This window comes from Somniosus microcephalus, chromosome 3 (genome assembly GCF_052327205.1).
Source record: "Somniosus microcephalus isolate GS21.2 chromosome 3, FLI_Smic_1.0, whole genome shotgun sequence".
Classification (NCBI taxonomy): domain Eukaryota; kingdom Metazoa; phylum Chordata; class Chondrichthyes; order Squaliformes; family Somniosidae; genus Somniosus; species Somniosus microcephalus.
Genome location: NC_140989.1, coordinates 104,203,807 through 104,230,241, shown reverse-complemented (window position 1 = coordinate 104,230,241; position 26,435 = coordinate 104,203,807). Strand labels below are relative to the sequence as shown.

At 42.4% G+C, this 26,435-nt stretch overlaps 1 protein-coding gene across 1 annotated transcript in view; it reads left to right on the top strand.

Annotated features, from left to right (window-relative positions):
- The window catches only part of bcl11aa (BCL11 transcription factor A a), a 172,931-nt gene extending 149,544 nt beyond the window's left edge, over positions 1-23,387 (top strand). The window contains exon 4 of the mRNA XM_085981417.1: positions 20,650-23,387. Coding sequence (XP_085837543.1) covers positions 20,650-20,694 — 45 coding nt within the window. The 3' untranslated portion in view covers positions 20,695-23,387. The remainder of the gene's footprint in view (positions 1-20,649) is intronic.
- The last annotated feature ends 3,048 nt before the right edge of the window (positions 23,388-26,435 follow it).

The following is a 26,435-nucleotide window of genomic DNA, read 5'->3' as shown; positions in this document are numbered from 1 at the left end:
ATTCTTAAACCAACTTTACTTAGGTTGTAAGGATTTCTTTTTTTTAACACAGGCACTATCTACTTTTGTTTTGCTACCTGATCAAAACAATTAGAAGCCAAGTCTTCAGAATATACATTTTAATCTACCCCAACCTTTCTACTTCTGCCTTTCCCCCCCTATTCTCTCCTTGTGGTGCTAACTCAGACTGAGGTACAATTCCATTGGTGCCAGGAATGCTACCCCCGCCGCCCCCCCCCCCCAGAACCTCAGTCAAATACCCATTCTTTATCTGTGAGCTAAAGTAGTGAGAGCCAGCAGACTATGTGACCATGGGGAGCATTATTGCAAAGCCTGATTATAGCTCATTTAAGCTCTACCTTACACACTGTACTGTAGGTAAAGCTTAAATGAATGAATTAAAGGCATTGTTCAGACATGCATTAAGAGCTACCTACAGAACAATATTTAATGTAGCTCGATTAAAATTTTAAGTCTTTTTGGGAACCAGGGGGAGTAGCGTCCTAATATCAAACGATGCTCTAATTGAACACCAAATAAATTTTACTTAGCAAATGGTGAACTTTTATCTATGTAAGAAAGATAAAAGGCTAAGTTGGTTACAGTTAAAATAACATATGTGACAGGAGCATGATCGCAGTAAGACTGCCCCAGCCATTCTAAAAATTATGTTTAAGCGCTGCAGATTGTTACGTATGTGTACTTCTGTGCATATGAGATTTGCAGATTGTTATTGTAACTTTGTCAGAATATTCTGGTATCTTGTACAATGGGATTATTGTGCATGCAGAAATATTGAATGTTTTAAAACCATACTTGATAGATAAATAAGCCTCGCAAAGCATAGTTTCCCTGTACATCAGCACAAACATTCCCTGTACATCGGCACAAACACAGTTCCAATTGTACTCAAAATTGCACCTTAGTTTTTGTTGCGATGCTAATGCAACCTTATTGATACTCTGTGTTGCAGGTTTATTTTTTTCCCCCCTTGTTTAGTAAATCATTTATTTTCCTGCCTATTTAGGTTCCTTCTTGCACCCCCAACCCCTTGTCTTGCATGATTTCCCCAATTGAGAAGTCAGGCAGATAACCTGTAACCAGGCTTTGGTCACTGCTGCTCTTGGCCAGCCACTGGGAGGTGCACAAGAGCAGAATGACTTGCTTTCTACCCTTCAAAGGAAGCGCCTCGTCACTCTGTCCTACCCAGCTTAAACTGGAAAGCTCCCATATAAGGAATTGTGACCACCACGTGGTACATTGTGTTCGTGCTAAAACTCACTGTCCCACTAGGCCATCCAACTGCATGCCAATGAGATGTAAATGGAACTTGAATCATTCTGTACTGCTGAATATGCTGTGCCCCACAGATCACGGATACAGTAGCCAATGCCTACCTCATGCAAGTAGGACTGGTTTTCCTCAAAATCGAGATTCCCACCTTTTTTGGATTCCTGTGGTGAAAATGTTATTTTGTGTCACACCAGTTTGGCTGTTATTTCATACTTTGCTTTCATTACATTCAAGAACCACTCTCCATCAATAACCACATTAAGAATTCTGCAGTAAGGGATAGGGAGCTTTGACCTTCCCTGAGCGCTGCAGGGCTTGCCCTACCTTATGTTCCATGACAGCAGTCCTAACTAAGATAATAAGTGAAATCATTTTCCGTAGGTACTGCCACAAATCCCTGCTTTGTCTCTATGCCAGGAGCAAAGGAATACTCCTTACAGAGGGCAAGGGATGAAAATTGGGCCCTTTCTCCCTTTAACAACTATAAAAGTAAATTCCACACATTATCCTACTTTAGGTATTGCATTTATTTTTAATCATAAAATGTAATGCTTACCATGCATGTCATCCTTTAAGATTCACTTGAGGTTTGTTTTGCAGCAATGAAACCTGATTTCCAAAGCAACTACATGGGCATTTATTGACTAGAATGGAGTATGGAAGAAATGTCTGAGAAATTAGTTATGGTAGGGTAGAAATACAGGCCAGCAGCAAGGGTTATAGTCACTTTAAGAGAATGTTATGCTTTGTTTCTTGCAGAAGTACTTTACCACATGTATAAGTGTGTGTATGGCAAATCTGCTTGCTAGCTTCAAGAGCCTCTGCTTCTAAACCGTGTTTCAGTTAAAACAACCAGATTAGATGTGGGATGATTAAACGAGTTTGAGATTTAGCATAGTCCAGTGCCCATAGTGGCATTTAGAAATTCAAATCTGTGTTATGTCTAGTGGCCTAAATCTCTTGTATGAGACGGAGACCTTTTACAGTACTGTCAGCACAAGTATTAGTGCATAGTCTTTCAGTTCAGACCTATAGAAGGCATTCTGTAACTAAACCAAATCTAAATTTCAAATACTGAGAGAGGGCTAAAGGTTAGTGTTCATGTGTTAGGTTTCATGCTTAACATCACATGACACCTTTGTCAAACATTTCTGTGTAGCAGTGCTGTCTGGATTTTGTAGTCTGGGAGCCTGACGTCTGAATTGTGAGGTCTTTATGTAATGTATGTAAAGTGCCTAGGGCCTTGTACAATCACATATAGTTTTCTAGTGGGAAAAAAAGCCTGTGGACTATATGTAACTTTTAAAATAGCCGATGAAGGTGTTGAAAATTGCAAATATGTTTGGCTATTTCACATAAGTGCAAAAACCAATGGTTCAGAAAACCACCCTTTTAAACTCAGTAATTTTCTACTACTTATTTATTCCATCGCACTTACAATTCCCCAAATGTTTAAATGGATGGCAAAAATTGTACTTTAATAGTGCCATAGATCTTGAGTTATTTCAAATTAAAGGCATTGAGTGGTAGAAGTCAGGTCAGCCATTGCATGATTTATTCCTTGCCTTTAATTATTCTATTATTTTGAATGTTCCTCAGTTGTTTTTTTCCTATAGTCAGAACATTCTGTGCTCGCTTATGGAGACCATTTGGATTGCTAAGGGTTATGGGTAAAATGTAATTGAGGAGTCGGTCATCAACCATGAGTCTGCATGGGACATTTATACCCACAGATGTCTGCAGGGAAGAGGTACCATGGCAAACAATGTAACCTGAAAATATGAGCAAGGTCTACTGACCAGAAGAGCAAGAAATGGCAGAGAGGTATTAATAAATGGAGAGAAAAGTAAATAATGTAATAAAAAGGAATTTTTAATAATGTAACTTTTAGGCTGCCCAAACTGTTTTTGACTATAGATTTGCTGTCAATATTAATGGCAATGTCTGGGGTGCACATAACTGAAATATCCATGTTGGGTAGGTGCTTTGTGGTTACTTAATTCCAGACATCGCATCGATTGATAACCTGTCTATGTTTACAGAAAAGGTTTTAATTTAATTTGCAATAACTCAAGTTGCATAGTGCTTTTAACCCTTGGAGTATTAGTTACAGCACTTGTTGTGTTAAACACATATAAAATTCCTGTTTGTTCAGCAGTACTCTGTCTGTGGCAGGCATTCTAATGTGGTGGAATATCACATTCTAAATATCTTAGTGCAGACATTACATTTGTGAAAAGCATTCAAATGTGTTGAACAATGTAACATTAATACCCGCTGTTGGTTTATTTACATTATTTTATTCCACTATATTGCTTTCCATAATGCTCCTGAACTTGCTTCTGAATGACCAACGAGGGTAATCATTCAGTTCTACTTAAAGCAGTGCATTTTGGAATGTATGATGAATGTGCAGACAAAAAGTCCCTGTTCCAATCCAGACAGGTACAAACTGCCGTGTGGAGTAAACCTCACTGGGACCAGGTCTGAACAGCATATTTCTGTCCACACATGTATTATATATCCTAATATACATTGCAAAGAATAAGGATGAGCTGAGGTAAATTGGCCTGAAATACAGACGGCTGTATGCCCCAAAATGGCAGCTACTAAAGTCCTGTAATGTTTGCATGAACAATCAGTGAACTTTAGTAGCTATCAAAATGCTGTCTTCTTTTACTTTTCTACAAATTGCTATCATTTGCCTTGAGTTTGTGAAGTCTGTGTTTGTCTAGCTGATCTCATAGGATTGTATTGCACTTTAGATGTTTACTTTTCAGCTTTGTGCTGGCATCATTTTTGCCTCTCACCAAAAACTTTGTGCTTCAAGCACCAATTCCATTTCACTCAGATAGACCCCAAAGGTGTGCATCCTTGGTGTTCTGTTTGACTCTGAGCTAAGCTTCAAACAACACATCTGGCCCATCAATGAGACCACTTACATTCACCTGGAACATTGCCCCCACCGTACATTCACCTCTGGAACATTGCCCCCACCGTACATTCACCTCTGGAACATTGGCCCCACTGTACATTCACCTCTGGAACATTGCCCCCACTGTACATTCACCTCTGGAACATTGGCCCCACTGTACATTCACCTCTGGAACATTGCCCCCACTGTACATTCACCTCTGGAACATTGCCCCCACCGTACATTCACCTCTGGAACATTGCCCCCACTGTACATTCACCTCTGGAACATTGCCCCCACCGTACATTCACCTCTGGAACATTGCCCCCACCGTACATTCACCTCTGGAACATTGCCCCCACTGTACATTCACCTCTGGAACATTGGCCCCACTGTACATTCACCTCTGGAACATTGGCCCCACTGTACATTCACCTCTGAAACATTGCCCCCACCGTACATTCACCTCTGGAACATTGCCCCCACCGTACATTCACCTCTGGAACATTGGCCCCACCGTACATTCACCTCTGGAACATTGCCCCCACCGTACATTCACCTCTGGAACATTGCCCCCACCGTACATTCACCTCTGGAACATTGCCCCCACTGTACATTCACCTCTGGAACATTGGCCCCACTGTACATTCACCTCTGGAACATTGGCCCCACTGTACATTCACCTCTGGAACATTGGCCCCACTGTACATTCACCTCTGGAACATTGCCCCCACCGTACATTCACCTCTGGAACATTGCCCCCACTGTACATTCACCTCTGGAACATTGCCCCCACTGTACATTCACCTCTGGAACATTGCCCCCACTGTACATTCACCTCTGGAACATTGGCCCCACTGTACATTCACCTCTGGAACATTGGCCCCACTGTACATTCACCTCTGGAACATTGCCCCCACCGTACATTCACCTCTGGAACATTGCCCCCACCGTACATTCACCTCTGGAACATTGCCCCCACCGTACATTCACCTCTGGAACATTGGCCCCACTGTACATTCACCTCTGGAACATTGGCCCCACTGTACATTCACCTCTGGAACATTGCCCCCACCGTACATTCACCTCTGGAACATTGGCCCCACTGTACATTCACCTCTGGAACATTGGCCCCACTGTACATTCACCTCTGGAACATTGCCCCCACCGTACATTCACCTCTGGAACATTGGCCCCACTGTACATTCACCTCTGGAACATTGCCCCCACTGTACATTCACCTCTGGAACATTGCCCCCACTGTACATTCACCTCTGGAACATTGGCCCCACTGTACATTCACCTCTGGAACATTGGCCCCACTGTACATTCACCTCTGGAACATTGGCCCCACCGTACATTCACCTCTGGAACATTGCCCCCACTGTACATTCACCTCTGGAACATTGCCCCCACCGTACATTCACCTCTGGAACATTGCCCCCACTGTACATTCACCTCTGGAACATTGGCCCCACCGTACATTCACCTCTGGAACATTGGCCCCACCGTACATTCACCTCTGGAACATTGGCCCCACCGTACATTCACCTCTGGAACATTGGCCCCACTGTACATTCACCTCTGGAACATTGGCCCCACTGTACATTCACCTCTGGAACATTGGCCCCACTGTACATTCACCTCTGGAACATTGGCCCCACCGTACATTCACCTCTGGAACATTGCCCCCACCGTACATTCACCTCTGGAACATTGGCCCCACTGTACATTCACCTCTGGAACATTGGCCCCACTGTACATTCACCTCTGGAACATTGGCCCCACTGTACATTCACCTCTGGAACATTGCCCCCACTGTACATTCACCTCTGGAACATTGGCCCCACTGTACATTCACCTCTGGAACATTGGCCCCACTGTACATTCACCTCTGGAACATTGGCCCCACTGTACATTCACCTCTGGAACATTGCCCCCACTGTACATTCACCTCTGGAACATTGCCCCCACCGTACATTCACCTCTGGAACATTGCCCCCACCGTACATTCACCTCTGGAACATTGCCCCCACCGTACATTCACCTCTGGAACATTGCCCCCACCGTACATTCACCTCTGGAACATTGCCTCCACCGTACATTCACCTCTGGAACATTGCCCCCACCGTACATTCACCTCTGGAACATTGGCCCCACTGTACATTCACCTCTGGAACATTGCCCCCACCGTACATTCACCTCTGGAACATTGGCCCCACTGTACATTCACCTCTGGAACATTGCCCCCACCGTACATTCACCTCTGGAACATTGGCCCCACCGTACATTCACCTCTGGAACATTGGCCCCACTGTACATTCACCTCTGGAACATTGCCCCCACCGTACATTCACCTCTGGAACATTGGCCCCACTGTACATTCACCTCTGGAACATTGCCCCCACCGTACATTCACCTCTGGAACATTGGCCCCACCGTACATTCACCTCTGGAACATTGGCCCCACCGTACATTCACCTCTGGAACATTGGCCCCACTGTACATTCACCTCTGGAACATTGCCCCCACCGTACATTCACCTCTGGAACATTGGCCCCACTGTACATTCACCTCTGGAACATTGCCCCCACCGTACATTCACCTCTGGAACATTGGCCCCACTGTACATTCACCTCTGGAACATTGCCCCCACCGTACATTCACCTCTGGAACATTGGCCCCACCGTACATTCACCTCTGGAACATTGGCCCCACCGTACATTCACCTCTGGAACATTGGCCCCACCGTACATTCACCTCTGGAACATTGGCCCCACTGTACATTCACCTCTGGAACATTGGCCCCACTGTACATTCACCTCTGGAACATTGGCCCCACCGTACATTCACCTCTGGAACATTGGCCCCACCGTACATTCACCTCTGGAACATTGGCCCCACCGTACATTCACCTCTGAAACATTGGCCCCACCGTACATTCACCTCTGGAACATTGGCCCCACTGTACATTCACCTCTGAAACATTGGCCCCACTGTACATTCACCTCTGGAACATTGCCCCCACTGTACATTCACCTCTGGAACATTGGCCCCACTGTACATTCACCTCTGGAACATTGGCCCCACTGTACATTCACCTCTGGAACATTGGCCCCACTGTACATTCACCTCTGAAACATTGGCCCCACTGTACATTCACCTCTGGAACATTGCCCCCACTGTACATTCACCTCTGAAACATTGGCCCCACTGTACATTCACCTCTGGAACATTGGCCCCACTGTACATTCACCTCTGGAACATTGGCCCCACTGTACATTCACCTCTGGAACATTGGCCCCACCGTACATTCACCTCTGGAACATTGGCCCCACTGTACATTCACCTCTGGAACATTGGCCCCACCGTACATTCACCTCTGGAACATTGGCCCCACCGTACATTCACCTCTGGAACATTGGCCCCACCGTACATTCACCTCTGGAACATTGCCCCCACTGTACATTCACCTCTGAAACATTGGCCCCACTGTACATTCACCTCTGGAACATTGCCCCCACTGTACATTCACCTCTGAAACATTGGCCCCACTGTACATTCACCTCTGGAACATTGGCCCCACTGTACATTCACCTCTGGAACATTGGCCCCACTGTACATTCACCTCTGGAACATTGGCCCCACCGTACATTCACCTCTGGAACATTGGCCCCACCGTACATTCACCTCTGGAACATTGGCCCCACTGTACATTCACCTCTGGAACATTGCCCCCACCGTACATTCACCTCTGGAGCACCTTACTTTCACTGCTGCTGAAAACCTCATCCACATTTTTATCAACAACATCCCTTCAACATTTTCCTCACCAGTCTTAACAGCTTCATCCTACACAAACTCCAGCTGATCTATAACTCTGCAACCACACAAACACATGGTACTAGGCACCCTATCCTCGCCGACTCCACTTATTCCTTATCCCCAGTGTGTAAACTTTAACATCCTCATCTGCATCTTCAAATCGCTTCAGGGCCTCAGTCCGCCCTATTTCTGCAACCTTCTCCAGCCGCACTCCCCAGCATTCACTCCTCTAACTCCAGTCTACTGTGCAGCCCTTCTCCCTGTGCTCCACCATTGACACCAGACACTTCAGCCACCACACCCTTTTGCTTTGGAAATGCTTCCTAAGACTTTTAACCATTGATCTTCTCTCCTCACCTTCAGAAAGCCTCCTCACAGCTCATCTCTTTGACCGCACCTTTAGCCACTTCTCTCCAATTTACACTATTAATAGAAAATTACTGTAGGACGTGCCATTAGATGATAGGTGCTATATAAACAGAAGCTTGTTGTCGGGGAAAAGTGGCGGGCACATAAACTGATCAACTGCTTTACCATCTATGCCTGTATGTGTGTAGGTGGGGGGGGGGGGGGTGGAGAGCGAGGGCTTTGGGGAAAATGAACAATTCTATTTGAGCATTATATGCCTTAGCAGCAATATCAGAGACTCTGGATGAACCTGCCAGCCATTTGAATCTGTTCCCAACAGGAATGCAAGATGGAGGTAGTTTGTTGTGAATGGACAGAAATAGGAAATAAAAGTAGACAAAAATAAACCTTTACATTTAAAGGGATTCTAGTGTCAGAGATGGCTTGGTCGGGCAAGTGATAAATACCTAAAGTAAATAAATTACATGATAGGAACCAAGATGGTGGAGGACTTCCTTTCTGAAGTGTTTTAACTGCAGGCATCATGAAGATGCTGCTATCAAATTCTTTTAAAAATATATTTTACAGGATACTTTTCAATTCCACTAATAAGCTGACCCTTATCCTGTGACTGGTTTTGCCATTATTGATAAGCACGCTTTTCCAAAATGATGGTGTAATAAATTAGGAATTGATTTGCTGACATATTCTGAATAAATGGGTCAGAAACTGGTTGTCAGATTCTGAATCCAATAACTAAGCTCTAAGAACTGTAGATAGGAAGTTTTTAGATTTCTGAATTCATCTGAACTGGGTGAAATGAGAAGTATCTGAGTAGATCTAAGTTAGTTCAGCTCTGATCCAGAAATGACTCTGCATGCTACAATATTTTGTTTTAATGTGTTGCATGAATTCAAAGAAAGTACCTTTCCATAAAGTCTGACACAGATTGTGCTGAGTTAACCGGTAGTGGGGTAGTGGGAAACGATAACTTTGGCTGTCCCTGGGCTGTGGAGGAGAACAATTGCCCAGGTTCTCACTCCTGATTGATATGCAGCTACTGTACTTGTGCTGGATGAGCTCTTCTATGCACCTTGGGTCAGACTGAGTTGTAACAGACCCCTCTTCCCATTGATCATGAGGCCTGCTGACAGTCACTGTCCAGGTTCACACATGAAGGACAGCTACTTGGGCAAGGAATCAGAGGACCACTAGTGCCTATGGAACTATCCCCAGCAACAGTCACAGCCTTCAGGAGAGGTGGGATAAGGAAGGGGAAAAAATCTGAAAGAAAATTGGTAAGTATAATTTTAATGTATTTTTTTGACTGAAACAGAAGGTTGCTACTGGACAGATCAGAATTGTGCCAAATTCAACTTTGCCTCTTTTCATTCAGCACGAGAGGCTCGGACATTGTTGGCAGAGACTACTGCATGGCCCTGAGACTCAGTGCAGGTTACAATCTCTCTGAACATGAAGGCAGCTAATGCTCAGAACTCTGTGAAGAGATGCAGTGACAGCCTTGCCATTAATTACAATCTACTGCATCTAATTCATTCATCCTTTTCAGCCTCATGTAGTAGGATAGATAGGTCTGAGTGCACTCGAAAATGTAGGCATGATTCCATGTTCTTTATTCAGAGAATGCAGCCTGTTACTTTGTTGGTTGCGGCAGTTGATTGAATTGGCTTGTCAACAAAGCCCGTGTCACTCAGTAAGTGAATTTGTCGTATAACTCGTAAGGCAGCTGCTGCGGCAGCCAGCAATCTCCTAAAGGCACAACATTACAGTTATTTTCTAAACTAGTCTACCTAGTTTATATATAATGCCACTTCAAGGATGTTCTGACGTAAACAGATTTGGAGAAAAGGATACTTTGCCTCCTTTTAATGGCCTAAGCGAGCCTGTCCCACTCGGTTGTCTTGGTACTGAGGCAGTGCTGAGTTAGCTGGGTCCAAGTGGAGGATGACTACATGTGCCATGGTCTCGAGCGTGCTGGAGGTTTTGCTGGCAGCCATCGTTCTGCTGTTGAGTTGATAGCTTTTTAAAAGCGCTACCAAATGCCGCAGTAAAGCATGGCCACCCATCACTCCCTTAAGCTGCTGAATGGCCACACAGTCCCTTTCCACTGTATAGAGGATTCCTTTTATTATTACAGCTATAACTTTGATGAAGCACAGTCCCCCCCCAAAAAAAAATAGATTGTAAGCAAAAAGTATCAATAATAAGATTTAATTTTGATAAAATGTAACTCCGCTCTCCAAATATCAAGATGAACCATTTCACAATAAAAATGACCTAAGATATGGCAATCACTTTTTCCGGTGACTGCTAGCATGGATGTTGTGAATAAAAGTGTGAAACTAGTGTGTGAAGATAATGAGAATAAAGGGCAGATGTACATGAAAGCAAAAATAGCCAAAGATCAACAATTTAATTTAAAAAGGATACAACATGGTTGGAAACCAATCAATCAAGAACTGGAGCAACAAGAGCGATAGGAGATGACTGTGAGAGAGCTGACCAGTAGTGTGTGCAGTCCATTCTCTATCTTATTGAGCTGCTGTAACCTTGCAAAGGTGTGACAAGGTTACGCCAAGGCGTTCCAGGCTTCTGTTGATCCCTGCCATTGTAGCTGTGTGAGTGTGTACACATTGGGCAGAGGAAGGATTGGTTCACAAATGCCCAGCCTCTCCAGTTGTAGCCACTAAGTAGCCCCAGGGTCTTTTTGTGTGTGTGCACTCTTTCTGCGCACCAGTGTGTTAACTGCTGTTGAATAATACTGACCTTTAATAAAGGCTCAGATCCTGAGACACTTTTTTCCCAGACATGCGGTGACCTTTCAAACCAGACTGGGGTGAGGGGAGGGTGTCGTTTGGACTTTGAACCGGCCAGTTCCCGCTGTGTCCCACTGTCTGCCAGGCTACTTTTATTGTGACACGGAGGAGCATTCTGTATGCAAAGCAGACAGAGCTGCCAGTTTGAACCTTTGCAAATCAATTTGTCTATGGAAAGGCAAGTCCACTGGAGTGAAAGATGGTACAGCTGTAGTTGAGGTTAGCACGCTGCGGGGCAAGGTGGAGCTAATGCTTCTAAAGATCCTTTTTTTTGCAGCCAAGCATGTGAATGCTTGGCTGTGGTTTTATGTACCCTTTGCCCTTTATTTAACTTGGCAGTATATCTTGCATGCTATCTGCTTATCTTCATTTTTTTTAACTGTTCATAGTATCCCCTTGCTTATGTATGCATTCTTTTTTTGATCTACTTTGAGTGAAGCTCTGTCAATTAACACTGTAACCCTTGAGCGTGGAATTATTATTAATGATTGATCTAAATGGCGATGATGCCTAAAGTGAAAGCTGTTACGTAAAGGGATGCAAAGTGATTTGGAGGGTTTCTTCGCAATTTCAAACTTCCTGGTCAGAAAAATGAGCTACTCATGTCCAGACACATTGCTAGCTTCAGGCAAAATAGCCAAGCTCATGAAATGTACATTTCTTGGACAGTAGCCCAATGTACCAGTGGAACTTGTTTTGATTGGATTCAGTTGTAAAACTTTTATGTCAGGGGTTGGGGGAAGGGTGGGGGTGGTGGTCGGGGGATGGGGGGGGTGTTGGAGAGACCATATTCTCTGCAAAAGGCCAGATATACTTAAATAAATAATGACTTGGGTGTAATAAGCAAGTCCTGTAATTACATTTGTCAGCCAAATGATAGTTGGGGTAGACATTAGTTATTTTTTTTTACTTTAACCCTGACTGTGCTGTGTTTCCTGTTAACTATTTAGATGCAGATTCTCCTATGTGCATTCTTTTTGCTATAACTAGTTTTAAAAATCGTTTCAGTAAATAAACATACCTTAAAGCATTTCAATAATTGCACTGTTTAAATTGCATTTAATATTTTGAACTTTCCTGCTGATTGCCAATGGTAGGAGTTATTCCAATGCAAGAACAGAGAATTCCCAGTTCAGAGATCTGACCTCCAATCCCCATATCTGCGGCTGTTAACACTGAGACTTCCTCTAGAGAACAGGTTTTGTTAGTTGAGGCTAAGCTGTCAGTAGGAGCCAGAGAGCACTGGCTGGGAGGTCCACTCCCACACATCCTGGTGGATCAGCCAATAAGCAGCATTGATAACAGTGACAATGTCCTTGGATGGGACTGTCCCACCCCAACATGATAGGCTTACAGTCTATGCAGAGGGCAGGGTGCAGTACAAGAATCAACCATCTTGAGTAATATGTATTATATATTGACAGCTGGCACTTTGAAATGACCCCGTTTTGCTCTCCCAATCAGGAAGATCAAGGTTTGATCTCCGGCCAGTGCTGAGCTAACCGACCAAATTGTTCTGAAAAATAAAGTTCATTAAAATGTCAGGTTGTAGTGGCGTAAAATCAGGGATGTTGTTTGGTATGCAACATTCTTTTTTCTCAGCTTCAGCCTCTAAAATTTAGCCAACTCCTTCTCTCGTTAAAATTGCTCGTTTATTAGTTAAACAGCAGGCAGGTTCCATATGGATGCATGGGTGCACAGACAGACATTTAAACCAAAGCATGCTCCCCCCATTTTCTGCACTGTCTTTGGGACTACCTCATTTACATCAGGCTATAATAGGAAAACAAAGCATAGGAAACCAGAGATTTTAGTCACCTTGCTTTGTTAAATTGACCTGTTTTATCTATTCAGACTCTTTTTTCAGGTTTTTTTTTTAATAACAATTTATCTTTAGTAGTAATTCACAACTGAATAAAGTTAGCAAAAGCACTTTGACTCTTTTTTAAATTATTATTTACCCTTTGGAACAGCTAGAGTTCAGGACTAGCTGTCAAAGCCTGGATGTTGGGCCCACTACCCCAGCAGAGAGACGAGTGTGAGCTAAGAGCCAGCAGTTCTGAAAGTATTTTCACGACACCTGTCTTCAAAGGTTAAAAAGCATTTTGTTTGGTGGCCTGTGGGAGGCACAGCAAATAACGTCAGCTACAAAATAGAATAGTCCATTAGCTGTGGCCCACAAAACCCCGCCACTTTTAGTTTAATGACGAACAATAAAAACGACAGCAGAAGGGTGGGGCTCCGCTTCTGGTTTCTTGCTTGTAGGAAGAAATAAAGCAGCTAATTGAAATTCTTGAGAGCCATGTTACAGGCAGATGGCACAATCATCTACATGTATGTCCTTGAGAAACAGTGCCATCAATTGTAGAAACTAATTAAACGGTAATCAAAAAGGAAATGCAGTCAACATATGGGGCCTTTCCTGAATCACTAAACTTTACATAACAAGCCCTTTTTTTCCCCTTTTCCCTCCTCCCTCTCACTCCATTCCATGATCATTAAATGGCCCCATTCTCTGCCAGCCTTCAGGCCAATTAAGAAAAGCGTGGAGAACTTCAGTGTTATTCGAAACTTGTAAAAATAACAAAGTTTGCAATGGCACAACGATTTGGTACTTCATTAAAAAAGCGTGTAAAATGATGAGGTGAGATGAGCTGCTCGCCACCACATTCTTTATTAGGGCTTTCACCCAGCTCTTCAATCAGTGAATCAAATAGTCTGTTCCCACCAGTGGAGATTATAAGGGATTGGATTCTATCAACTGAGTGAACATATAACTGAGTGGTTATTATGCAGGGTGAGTGTGGAGCTGGGGTGAAAGCATAAATACTTTATCCTTCCCCTCTCTCCATTTCCTGACCTTTGCTTGCATTGCGTTCAATTTTTGGAGCGCTTTGAATTTAACAAAAAGTGTTCTTTTTTATTATTTTTCTTTCCCTCACGTCTCCCAAGGGCACTGACTCTGGGCTATGGTTCTAAGCTTTCATATGTATGCTGATGACATCCAGCTCTGTCTCTTTGCCACAACCCTCGACTCCATTCTGCTTGTCTGACATCAAGTCGTGGAACATCCTCCAGTGTAAGATTGGCAAGGCCAGTACTATCCTGTTGTCTCCCACTATAGCCCTTTCCCTCCCTGGCTGCTCGCAGAAGCTGTGCAAACTTGTTTTTCTGTTTGACCCTGAGCTGAACTTCAAGCCCTATCAATATCTTATCCATTACTAGGATCGCATATTTGCACCTCTGTCTCTGCTTTTACCTCACTCCTACCACTAAACCCCCGCCCATACTTTCATCACCTCCAGGCTTGACTTCCCCAATGCTCTCCTTGATGACATTCCAAGTGCCACCTACATAAATTCCAAAAGCAAAATACTGTGGATGCTGGAAATCTGAAATAAAAACAGAAAATGCTGGAAATGCTCAGTAGGTCAGACTGCATCTGTGAAGAGAGAATCAGAGTTAATGTTTCAGGACGAAAGGTCATCAACCTGAAACGTTAACTCTGTTTCTCTCTCCACAGATGCTGACTGACCTGCTGAGCATTTCCTATGTAAATACCAACTCATCTAAAATTCTGCCACCTGATCCTGCCCTGCACTGAGCCCCACTCCACTACTATTCCTATCCTGCCCACCTCAATTGGCTCTCTGTCCCCAACCCATTATATTCAAGATCCTAGTCCTCATTTACAATCATTCTTGGCCTCTGCCACCTCTCCCTGCAGTCCTATGTGCAAGTGTGTGCTCTCCTCTATTCCAGTGACAGAGCCTTCACTGTCTTGACTCAACACTCTCGATCTTTCTCCCCAAAATCCCTCAACTGTCCTACCTCTCTCCTCACCTTCAAAACCCTTGCCAGAGCCTACCTTTTCGACCTTGCCTTTGTTCACGTTCCCTAACTCTCTTCTGCTGCTGCCCAGTGTCCACTTTCACCGTGGTGATGTTTTACTATGTTGAAGGCACTATATAAATGCAAGTTGTTGCTGTAATGGAGCTGGCAGCTCACTGATATCTTGCCTAATTGGTCATTCTTCACGTTCAACCTAGATAGTGAATATCATCAGACCTTCCAACTGTGGGAGGCATCACAGCTGAGTCCAATGCTGTCTTCACCCAAAATCAACACACTTGCTGATTTTTCCTGAGCCACTGATGTCATTTATGGCCCAGCTAAAGTCAGTTATTGTGGGATCATTCTGGGGTGTCTAACTTAATTCTTTTCTGGGCTATCTTATTTTTTTCTTCTTTCAATAACCATATGAAAATATTAGTAGGCAACATCTGTTAGCACAGAGCCAGGTTTTGTTTACTGCCATTGAGATGCAGGGAGTGAACAGACCAGCTTTGGGCTTGGCTGAAATCCGGCCCAACTGAACTGGGCCCTGCTCCTAGGCTGCATGCTCATCCCTCTTTCTTTATTAATAAGAGACTTTATGAAATATGATTTGTGCTGCTGAAATATATTTCGGAAATAATTTTTATGCTACAAAATGACGATGAAAAAATAAAAACAGAAAATGCTGGAGATACTCAGCAGGTGAAAAGAATATATTGACTCCATTGCTCCTTCACCATTTAGTATGGATGAATTATTTAAAGCATTATTTGGTACAATACAAAACCAGTACATATCGCATAAAGGTACAGGCTCCACTTGTGTAGTTAAGCAACCATGGCCAACAATTGAGGTAAGAGACAGCATCAAGCTAGAAGTAAAGGTTTACACAAATGCAAGAAAAAGTGGAAATCCAGTGGACTGGGAGTGCCATAAAAAGCAACAAAGGGATACAACGAAAGTAATGAGATGCAAAAAGAAAATAATGAAAAAAAACTTGCAAGGGATAACAAAGCTAACAGGTTTTTCCCCCCAATATATTAAGAGATAGAGAGTGGTAAAGAGGAATGTGGGCCCATTAAAGACGGATGCAGGTGAGACCGTAATGAATAATAAGGAAATTGCAGACTTGTTAAATTAGTAATTTCTACTTGTTTTCACAATGGAGAAAGAGGACAAAATACCAGCGGGTCAAGGGGAGGGAATAAGTTGAAAAAAAAGTAATGGAGAAATAATGGGACTTAAGATAGACAAATCTCCAGGACCTGATGGTATTCCATGGTATTAAAAGAAATGGGTGAAGAAATTGCAGATGCATTAGTCATAATTTTCCAAAGCTCTCTAGATTCAGGAATTGTGCTTTTGGATTGGAAAATTGCAAATGTCACTTCATTATTTAAGAAGGAAAGGAAGGAGAAACCAGGTAACTACAGACTTGTCAGTTTAACATCAGATGTGTGAAAGTTACTGGATTTCTTATCCGAGACAGAGTGACAACACTTGGACAAGCACCTGCTGATCAAAGAGAGTCAGCCTTTGTGACGGGTAGGTCATGTCTGACTAATCTAGTTGAATTTTTTGAGGAGGTCACTGGCATGGTGGATAGGGGATTGTCTATGAATGTTGTCTATATGGACTTCCAGAAGGTATTTAATAAGGCTGTGCACAAGTGATTATAAGCAAAAATGAGAGTGCACAAAATTGGAGGTAACCTTGCGATATGGGTCGGTAATTGGTTGGGAGGTAGGAGACAGAGAGTAGGGATAAAGGGATTGTACTCTGATTGGTGGGATGTGACAAGTGGTGTTCCCCAGGGATCTGTACTGGGACCTCAGCTTTTCACCATATATATTAATAACTTGGATGAAGGAATAGAGAGTTTATCTAAGTTTGCACATGACACTAAGTTGAGCAACACAGTAAGTTGTGTTAATGGGAGCAGAAAGTTGCAACAAAAGGAACATAGACAGGTTCAGTGAGTGAGGAAACTATGGCAGATGGAGCTCAATGTGGGGAAGTGTGAGATCATCCACTCTGGATCTGAGAAAGACATTGGAATATTTTTTTAATGGTGAGAGACTAGGAGCTGTGGATAAGCAAAGGGATCTATGGGTGCACAAATCACTAAAAACTAGTACACAGATACAAAAAACAATCAAAAAAGATAATGGAATATTAGCCTTTATCTCAAGGGATTGGAATTTAAAAGTGAGAAAGTTATGCTTTAGTTGTACAGAGCCTTGGTCAGACCCCAACTGGAGTTACCGTTTGGGCACCGAACATCAGGAAAGATATAATAGCAAAATACTGCGGATGCTGGAAATCCAAAATAACAACAGAAAACGCTGGAAAAACTCAGCAGGCCAGGCAGCATCCGTGGAGAGAGAAACAGAGTTAACGTTTCAGGTCGAAGACCTTTCGTCAGAACTGAAAAAAAGCAGGAAATGGAATAGATTTTAAAGCAAGTTTAGGGGCTGGGAAAAGGGGGAGGGGATGAAAGAACAAAAGGGAAGGTCAGTGATGGGATAGAGAGCAGGAGAGATTAAGAGACATTGAGAGACATTAAGAGATATTCAAGGCAAGAGGAGGTGGTAACGGGACAGGTTAAGGAACAAAGGATGGCTCTAGATGAAGTGTGAATTGTGCTGGCAGAATGAAGGACCGCTGCCATGTGGGAGGGAAGAAAAAAAGGCCAAACAAAAAATGTGGATTAAATTTTTTTTATATATATATAATATATATATATATGTGATAGGGGCCGAGGTTATGATGTGAAATTGTTGAACTCTATGTTGAGTCCAGAGGGCTGTAGAGTGCCTAATCGAAAGATGAGGTGCTGTTCCTCGAGCTTACGCTGAGCTCCGTGGAACAATGCAAGAGGCCGAGGTCGGAGTGGGAATGGAGCGGTGAATTAAAATGACAGGCGACCGGAAGCTCAGGGTCCCCCTTAGACCGTAGTTCCCACTCAGACCTCACCATCCTCGGCCTCTTGCATTGTTCCATGGAAGCTCAGCGTAAGCTCGAGGAACAGCACCTCATCTTTCGATTAGGCACTCTACAGCCCTCTGGACTCAACATAGAGTTCAACAATTTCAGATCATAACCTTGGCCCCTATTATTTATATTTATATATATATATATATATATATATATTTATCCACACTTTTTGTTTGGCCTTTTTTTCTTCCCTCCCACATGGCAGCTGTCCTTCATTCTGCCAGCACAATTCACACCCCATCTAGAGCCATCCTTTGTTCTTGCCTTGAATATCTCTTAATGTCTCTCAATGTCTCTTTAATCTCTCCTGCTCTCTATCCTATCACTGACCTTCCCTTTTGTTCTTTCATCCCCTCCCCCTTTTCCCAGCCCCTAAACTTGCTTTAAAATCTATTCCATTTCCTGCTTTTTTCCAGTTCTGACGAAGGGTCTTCGACCTGAAATGTTAACTCTGTTTCTCTCTCCACGGATGCTCCCTGGCCTGCTGAGTTTTTCCAGCATTTTCTGTTTTAATCAGGAAAGATATATTGGCCTTGGAAGGGGTACAGCACAGATTCACCATAATGATACCAGGGTTTCCAGGGTTAAATCATGAGGACAGGTTGCATAAACTTGGTTTGTATTCTCTTGCGTTGATAAGGTTGAGGGGGTGATCTAATCAAGGTGTTTGAAATGTCAAAGGGATTTGTCAGGGTAGATAGAGTGAAACTATTCTGGTGGGGGAATCCAGAACAAAGATGCATAATCTTAAAATTAGAGCTAGACCATTTAGGAGTAAAATTGGGTAGCACTTTTTCACACACAGGATAGTGGAAATCTGAAACTCTCTTCCAAAAAGGCTGTGGATGCTGTGCCAATTGAAATTTTCAAGACTGAGATTGGTAGATTTTTGTTGGTGTAAGGGTATCAAGTGATATGGAACAAAGGCAGGTAAATGCAGTTGAGGTACAGATTAGTCATAATCTAACTGGGTGACAGAACAGGCTCAAGGGGCTGAATGGCCTACTCCTGTTCCTATGATCCTAAGATATACTGTTCTGTTATATTTGTGCGTTTTCTTTTTTAAAATTTTTTTTTCTCACCCAAATAGTACAGGTTTCTGTTTTTAAAAAAAAAAAAAATTACAAATTAGGTTTTTAGTATTTAATTGTGCTATTAGGTTCAAAAATACTGTGGAAATCAAATACTGGATTTGAAAAACAAGCTAAATAGCAAAATAAGCACTGCGCTCAAGCTCTGAGAACTGTATTGAGAAGGGCACAGTACCCTATTGAGATACCATTTAAAAGCAAAGTGATACAATAGTAAGATGCAGGACAGCTGAAGCTGATCATGTGATATTTGTTTGAAGTTATCACCATGACACATTGAACAACTAACATCCATTCTGAAAGCTCTGTCTTCCAAACTCAATTTCAAACAAACTACGGCAAGTTAAATAGATCATGTTATCCAGCACAATCTGCTGTGTGGTATTTATGTGCAATCTACAAAACAATTAATCTTTTATCGATTTATTTAGGTTTGCATGAAAATAGTAAGGTCACCTCTTATTGTTTCATTTGTAGACCATGTGTGTCTAATTGTAGAGGAGACTGAGTTGAATAGGATGGTGCATAAACCATGAAATACTTTGTTTGAAATAGGGACTGTTTTCATTCATTACAGCTGATTTTACATAACTAAAATCAGGCACAGAACAAAGCAGGTCAGAAATTAGCTCATGTAAATGATTAAACTCCTGAGAGTACTGAAAATCCCATAACTCTAACCTGATCGTTGAGTGAAGCTGGATTTGTGTGTCACATACCTATACTTTATTAAGATTTGCTGCACAGAATGCAATCAGCAGTGACACTTTGGGGTGAAAGCAGTAATGCAGAAGTAGAATTAAGCAAACCACGTCTATCTTTTTGTAGGGTTTGAGGTTCTGCTGCTGCCTGGAACTTTTGATGTGCCAGATGCACATGTTAGGTCACTTGCCAGCTGAGATGCTGGGAGAGGTGGAAGGCAAGAGCAAGATGAGCTTTGCTGAAACACGCTGTAGTAGTGCCAGACCAATTGCTATGGAGTTGATAGATTACTGCTGCTTGCTAGGCTAAAGAGGTCATATGATGGCTGCTATACCTAGGGCTGCCTACTGTGGCTGGACATATTCCTGAACGCCTGCCTTCAACCACCCTGACCCCACACTCCCACCATTGTTCACCCGACACGTCCATCCCCATGGTGCACTCCCTTCCCAAACCAATTGGAAAGCGAACAGACTCTTCATTACCTGATTGGATGATTCTTGACTGTCGGTCAAACAGCCGTTTCCCCAGGTCCAATATTTTTATAACTATTAAACACAAGTGTTCAAATAAAAAATACTATTTTCAATGTCCCCATGAATGTTTCTCCTGTGTATCCAGGAGATTAATTCCTGGAGGATTGGAACCCTTGCTATACCTGTGATGAACGAACGGACTATTGGTGCTAGTGATTACAATTAGTAAAGCTTCACTTTTTTTTTAAACTGTTCCTGAATTCTTTGGAATTCAAACTTTTGTTTTGATTTATATTTGTCTATTAATTCGCCAAATCTTATCCTTGTAGGTGAGGTATTACGGCTATTATCTGTCTCAATTACAGCCACAGTGATACACAGCTGGACAGACAGATGGACAGAGCCACTGGAGTAAAAACTGACACAGGTTGCCTCACCCGCTCAGCAAGGTGAGACCGGAGCACCATCGACGAAGTTCCAACCGACGGAAACTACGTGGACATTCTCCCTTTTGAAGGGAAACAATGTAATGTAATTTTTCTAAAGTTAGTGCTTGAAAAGTATGAGATTCATAACTTAAAACCATTTAAATATTTGATATAAAGAAGCTCTCTGGTAAGGCACTTTTCCCGTAGAATTACTCTGTGCAATGCACTGTTTTTTCTATAGAATTTTCATATGTAACACTTGAAGCTGTGCAATGCAGTGAGACATCTCCACTAGTCAATAGTTAGAATCCCATAAAAATATTCCCTAAGGAACTCCTGTTCAATAATCGATAGGATCCTATAGGAATTTTAGAGAATTTTTATTGTCTTATAGGATTTCATAGGATCCTGTAAGATTTCCAAATTCTTATGGAGATTTTAGTATGGGACTGCACTGGAATGGCTGGAAGGAAATGAAAGCAGGACGTGTGAGAGAGCCTCATGTCTGAGAGCATCTGAGAGCAATTTTGTGGGTTAATTGAACTCGAGTGTCAGATCAATGAGAGCAAATGAAGACATTCCACATAAACAGGACAATGCCTTTTTTTAGGGCTAACAGCTAAATTACAAATTCAGTGTCAAATATATATGCATAATCAGAAATAAGGACCTTCCCCCACCCAAAACCTTAAAGGGGCATTGTTGATGATCTGGGGGAGGGGAAGGTGAGCACTTCTGGTAACTGCTTAGAGCAGCTTAGTTTTTATAGGATGACCTCACTGTTCAAATTGTTATTGAAATGATTGCAGTGCACTCACACCTGCCACTCTTTTGAATACTGCCAAGCAGATTTTGTTTTTTTTTACCTTTCAGGGATTTTTGGCTTGTAAGTTGGAAATTCCTGACAACTCATTTTCCATTCTTCTTAATTGGCCCCTTTAGGATTGCAGTTGGGTCATTCTGCCCTTCCTGCTGGCCAACAAACAAGCTTTACGGTGTTCACGATAACGTGACAGACTATTCTTTTTTTTAAACAAAATTAATGAATGCATTGAGAGTTGTCAATGAGAGAGCCTCATCATCAAAAACACTTAAAAAAAAATTAAACCGTTACATAGGACTACGATTGCTTGAATGCCTGTTTGTTTTTCCGTGGCTATTTCTGTTAATTTTTTTTGACTGTAATTATTTAAGCATTTAGTCCTGATGACATCATCAGGAGCAGTGTCTTGGAGTATTTACTGATTCTGACAGTGTGCTGGAGCTCAATTAACATCAGTTGATACCATCATTAACCCAGAGTGCTACAGCTTCAGCTGTCCGTGCGTTCATTCAGCTCCATCATACCACTGGGCTTGGTAACTCCTCCAAGCTGTACCCTTGATGATATCATCAGTATGCACTGTGTAAACAACAAACTAAAAAAACAAAGCGTAGAAATAAGGAATGTCAAAATTAATCTGAATTCTTTTTAACTGCTTCATTTTTTAAAAAGGGGACCTGGTAGTAAGATTCCATCCATTTCACTATTGGAAAGCATCAAATCCTGCATATATTCTGAGGGAATATTTGTGAATTATTTTTGTTGCCCCATTTTGTTTGGATTAGTTTCTTCCGTCTCTCGGTTCTGCCTTGCACTGTGCTGTGGGTGAGGTATTATGGCTATTATCTGTCTCTTGGCTGAGAGAGTGGGCAAGTGGCCTATTACCAGGACTCCATTAATTCCACTCTGTGACCGGCTAGCAAGGAGGTTCATCTGCATGTGTGAGAGAAAAACTCAGGGTGACTCACCTGCTAATGTTCCTTTCCTCCTCGTGGGGAATGCGCCTTACCTGCCTTTCACTGCCTACCACTTGTCATGTGAAGATTCCTAGGCATAAGCCCATGTCCTATCATTTGTCAGGCAATGATGCACCATCATGGATGCAGGCCAATATTTATTAAACAGAATTCGCTTGATGCAATTCTTCCCTTTGCAGAAAGGTAAATGCAGTGGAATCCTACACTATGCAATAGATTAGGATGGACAACAGAATCAGACTCAGCCATGACAGGTCTGACTGCACCATTACTGACAGTGTAAGAATCAGAACTGGGACACAGGAACAATTTACATCTTTCAGGAATATGCTGGTCTCATGGTTGCATTTGTATGGATTCTACTGTATTTACAGAATTTTAGTTTCCTGCAGATGACACCAGAATTGGCAGCTCATTAACTGAGAATGATCCATAGTGTTTCTGTACCAAAATCAAAAGGACAGTATTTACAGCGTGTTCTTAGTAGTTCTGTGTATTGCTATGATTATAAAGTACAGTCAAAACCTGGTGAAATCCCCTCGTTTTATGTCACAAGTGTAAAAACAAAACCGATTTCTCTCCATTTAAAAAAGTCATAGAAATAAACTTGTAAGATCACAAATTGTTTTTTAAATCATAATTCTTTAATCTTTCTGAACAATCATTTAAGCTTGCCATGAGAATACTGAGCACCTTGTCAACCTTCTACAATGCTGTTCCGAGACATTGTACTGACACTGTATATATGCTGCTATCAAATGTATTCTGTTTCAGCGAGTCGCCATGGATTCAGAAACATGTATTTTGTATTCCTTTCAATAAAGTTTTTTTTTGCTGTATTAAAATTTAAGGTGTGCAGTGATGTTTGGAAGTTGTTCTGGTTTTAGTGGCTGGAGTGAGAAGGTAACTGATAATATCACACATCACTTAAGAGCATAACTCTAGCCCAGGATAGTCTAGTGTGTGCTGTGCCATATTCTACATTCTTGGTGTCATATTTGATCCTGAAATGAGCTTCCGACCACATATCCACAGCATAACTAAGACCGCCTATTTCCACCTCCCTAACATCGCCCGTCTCCGTCCTTGCCTCAGCTCACCCGCTGCTGAAACCCTCATCCATGCCTTTGTTACCTCTATCTAGACTTGACTATTCCAACACACTCCTGGCTGGCCTCCCACATTCTACCCTACGTAAACTTGAGGTCATCCAAAACTCGGCTGCCCGTGTCCTAACTCGCACCAAGACCCATTAACCCATCACCCCTGTGCTTGCTGACCTACATTGGCTCCCGGTTAAGCAACGCCTCGATTTCAAAATTCTCATCCTTGTTTTCAAATCCCTCCATGGCCTCGCCCCTCCCTATCTCTAATCTCCTCCAGCCCCACAACTCCCCGAGATATCTGCGCTCTTCTAATTCTGCCCTCTTGAGTATCCCTGATTATAATCGCTCAACCATTGGTGACCATGCCTTCTGTTGCCTAGGCCCTAAGCTCTGGAATTCCCTGCCTAAACCTCTCCACCTCGCTACCTCTCTTTCCTTCTTTAAGACTTACCCCTGCCCTAATTTCTCTATGTGGCTCGGTGTCAATTTTTTTGTCTTTTAATACTCCTGTGAAGCACCTTGGGACGTTTTGCTACGTTAAATACCAGTTGTTGTTGTTCTACTAGAGAACCAGCTGCATATTCTAGTCTTGGTTGACATTGGTGAGTTGTCATCTTATGTCCCCTTGTAAGTGCTTCTGTGATACCTTAGGCTTCTGGTGCTGTGAAATTGAACCCATTTAATATTGTGCTGGAGTAACAGAAAAACAAACATGCATGTGCAAGCAATGTGTTACAATTTGTGACTTCATTTCTATGCACTGGACCTTCATTAATATCTGGGGAAGGCTTGTTCAGGCCAGTGATGGGGAACTGAGCTAGGGAGCTAAAGAATTATCCAGGATTCCCACTTCTCATTGCTATCCAGTGATCAAGCATGTGTGCAACTGTCGGTTAGACCATGATGGGGCTCAGCTGTAATAGTCTCCACAGTTGAATAGTCTAAAAATACTGCTTAGGTTCATGTGAATAATGGATGAAGCACCAGAAGGCACGTTCATGGGGGGTGGGGAGAAAATTGGAATCAGATATGTACAAGTTTTACACTCTATTCAAAAGCGTACAAATACGTTTGGAGTGAGTTTTTCCAGATATACCAAAATACATGGTTTGAAACTCCCAGTGCTCTATCATATGGGGCGCCTTATTACTATCAGTACCTTGTATGACTGAAGGTAAGAGCTTCTCAATATACCAATAAAAAAAGTACAGGAGAAATCGCTCAAAGTCACCAAAATGTTCTACATAATGTACAAGCTTTATGTGGCATTGAAACTGTAAACCTAAAATTCTCAAGAGTAAAGCAGTTTATTCATTACTTTAGTGCTTTGATAACTTAAGGATTTTAAAACACATAGTGCTACAACACAAACAGTGTACTACAGCGCATAATGGTTAGGATGTCCATTCGGAGACTGTAGAATGTTTTATTAACGTGCTATTAGTGACCTTTATAGCAGCAGGTTCTGTGTTGAGATTAAACCTAGGGTGAAAAATGGCCACAGCTATGCAAGTTGTGCAATATTTATTGACATAGTGCGCACATTATAATTTTCAGCTGTGAAGAGTATTCTATACTAGCTATATGAAATAAATACTCATACATGCTGATAGAAACAGATATTAAAGGGATTGACACTCTTGAAACCATAGAAGCAGCCACTGGAGTTCCCCCTATTTTTGTTCGGCATAGGTTATGTTTCCACCCCCCCTCCACCCCCTCACCCTCGCCAACTGCCTGTGATGTCTCCCCAGCTCTATTCGTGGTTGTACCTCTGCCTGAAGCTGCTCATTCACTGTACTGGGGTGAATTTTGTTTCAGTATTCCAATTTGCTGAGTTCTGGGCAGGCAAAGCAACTTTCCAAAGTAATCAGCACTATGCCGATCATAAATGCGGTTTTGGAGAAATATTTGGTTGTTGTACATTTCTAATGTTTGATACTCCACACAATAGGATTCAAGAAAAATACACAATTTTCTTTGATTGAAATAATTTGGTACATTTGTACGTGAATGTAAAACCACTACTGCAGCCCTCTCAAAGGGTTAAAGAGTATCTGATATCTTTGGGGAATTTCATAAATAATAATAAAAACACACGCGCACAGGCTGCTCCGTTACAGTAACCCTGCGTTGTCTCGCAGCATGCATGCTGCATAGCAGCATGATGTGGTCACAAACATGGGAACAACTCCAATTGCTGGGAACGCAGAGGAGTGCGAAGATGATTGACAGTGGGAAGGTGAGACTTTCCTTCCCACAGAGTCACGTAGTATCGGAAGAAGTTTGTAAAATTAGGATAAGATGCACTGTGCTAGGATTGCGCAATCACTGAAACAGGGCAGATGCCAACTGTCCATATTGTATAAAAGCAACACGAGGAGGAAGTACCAGTACATTGTCAGTTACCCTGATGTTTCCTTTTACAGACAGTAGAAGCTTCTTAATGAGACAAGCAACATGTTTTCTTTATCTGAGCTTTTCTATTAAACAAACACTATTAAAAGTTGTAACTTTCACTTATGGGATAACCTTTTGTGAATTGAAAGCCACAGACAATTAAAATGATTCATTTTCAATGTCAATAAGAATGTAATTACTAGAACATTCAAAATAAGGCGTCCACAATTTTACCCTTTACTTACAAAGATACCCGGGATATTAACTGAAGGTGGAACAATTGCAACAAAGTCAATGGGAGAATCTTGAAGACGTAATGGAACACAGCCTATTATTACATCAGCACTTTTAACAACAGGCCCCTATCACCATGGGCTGGAG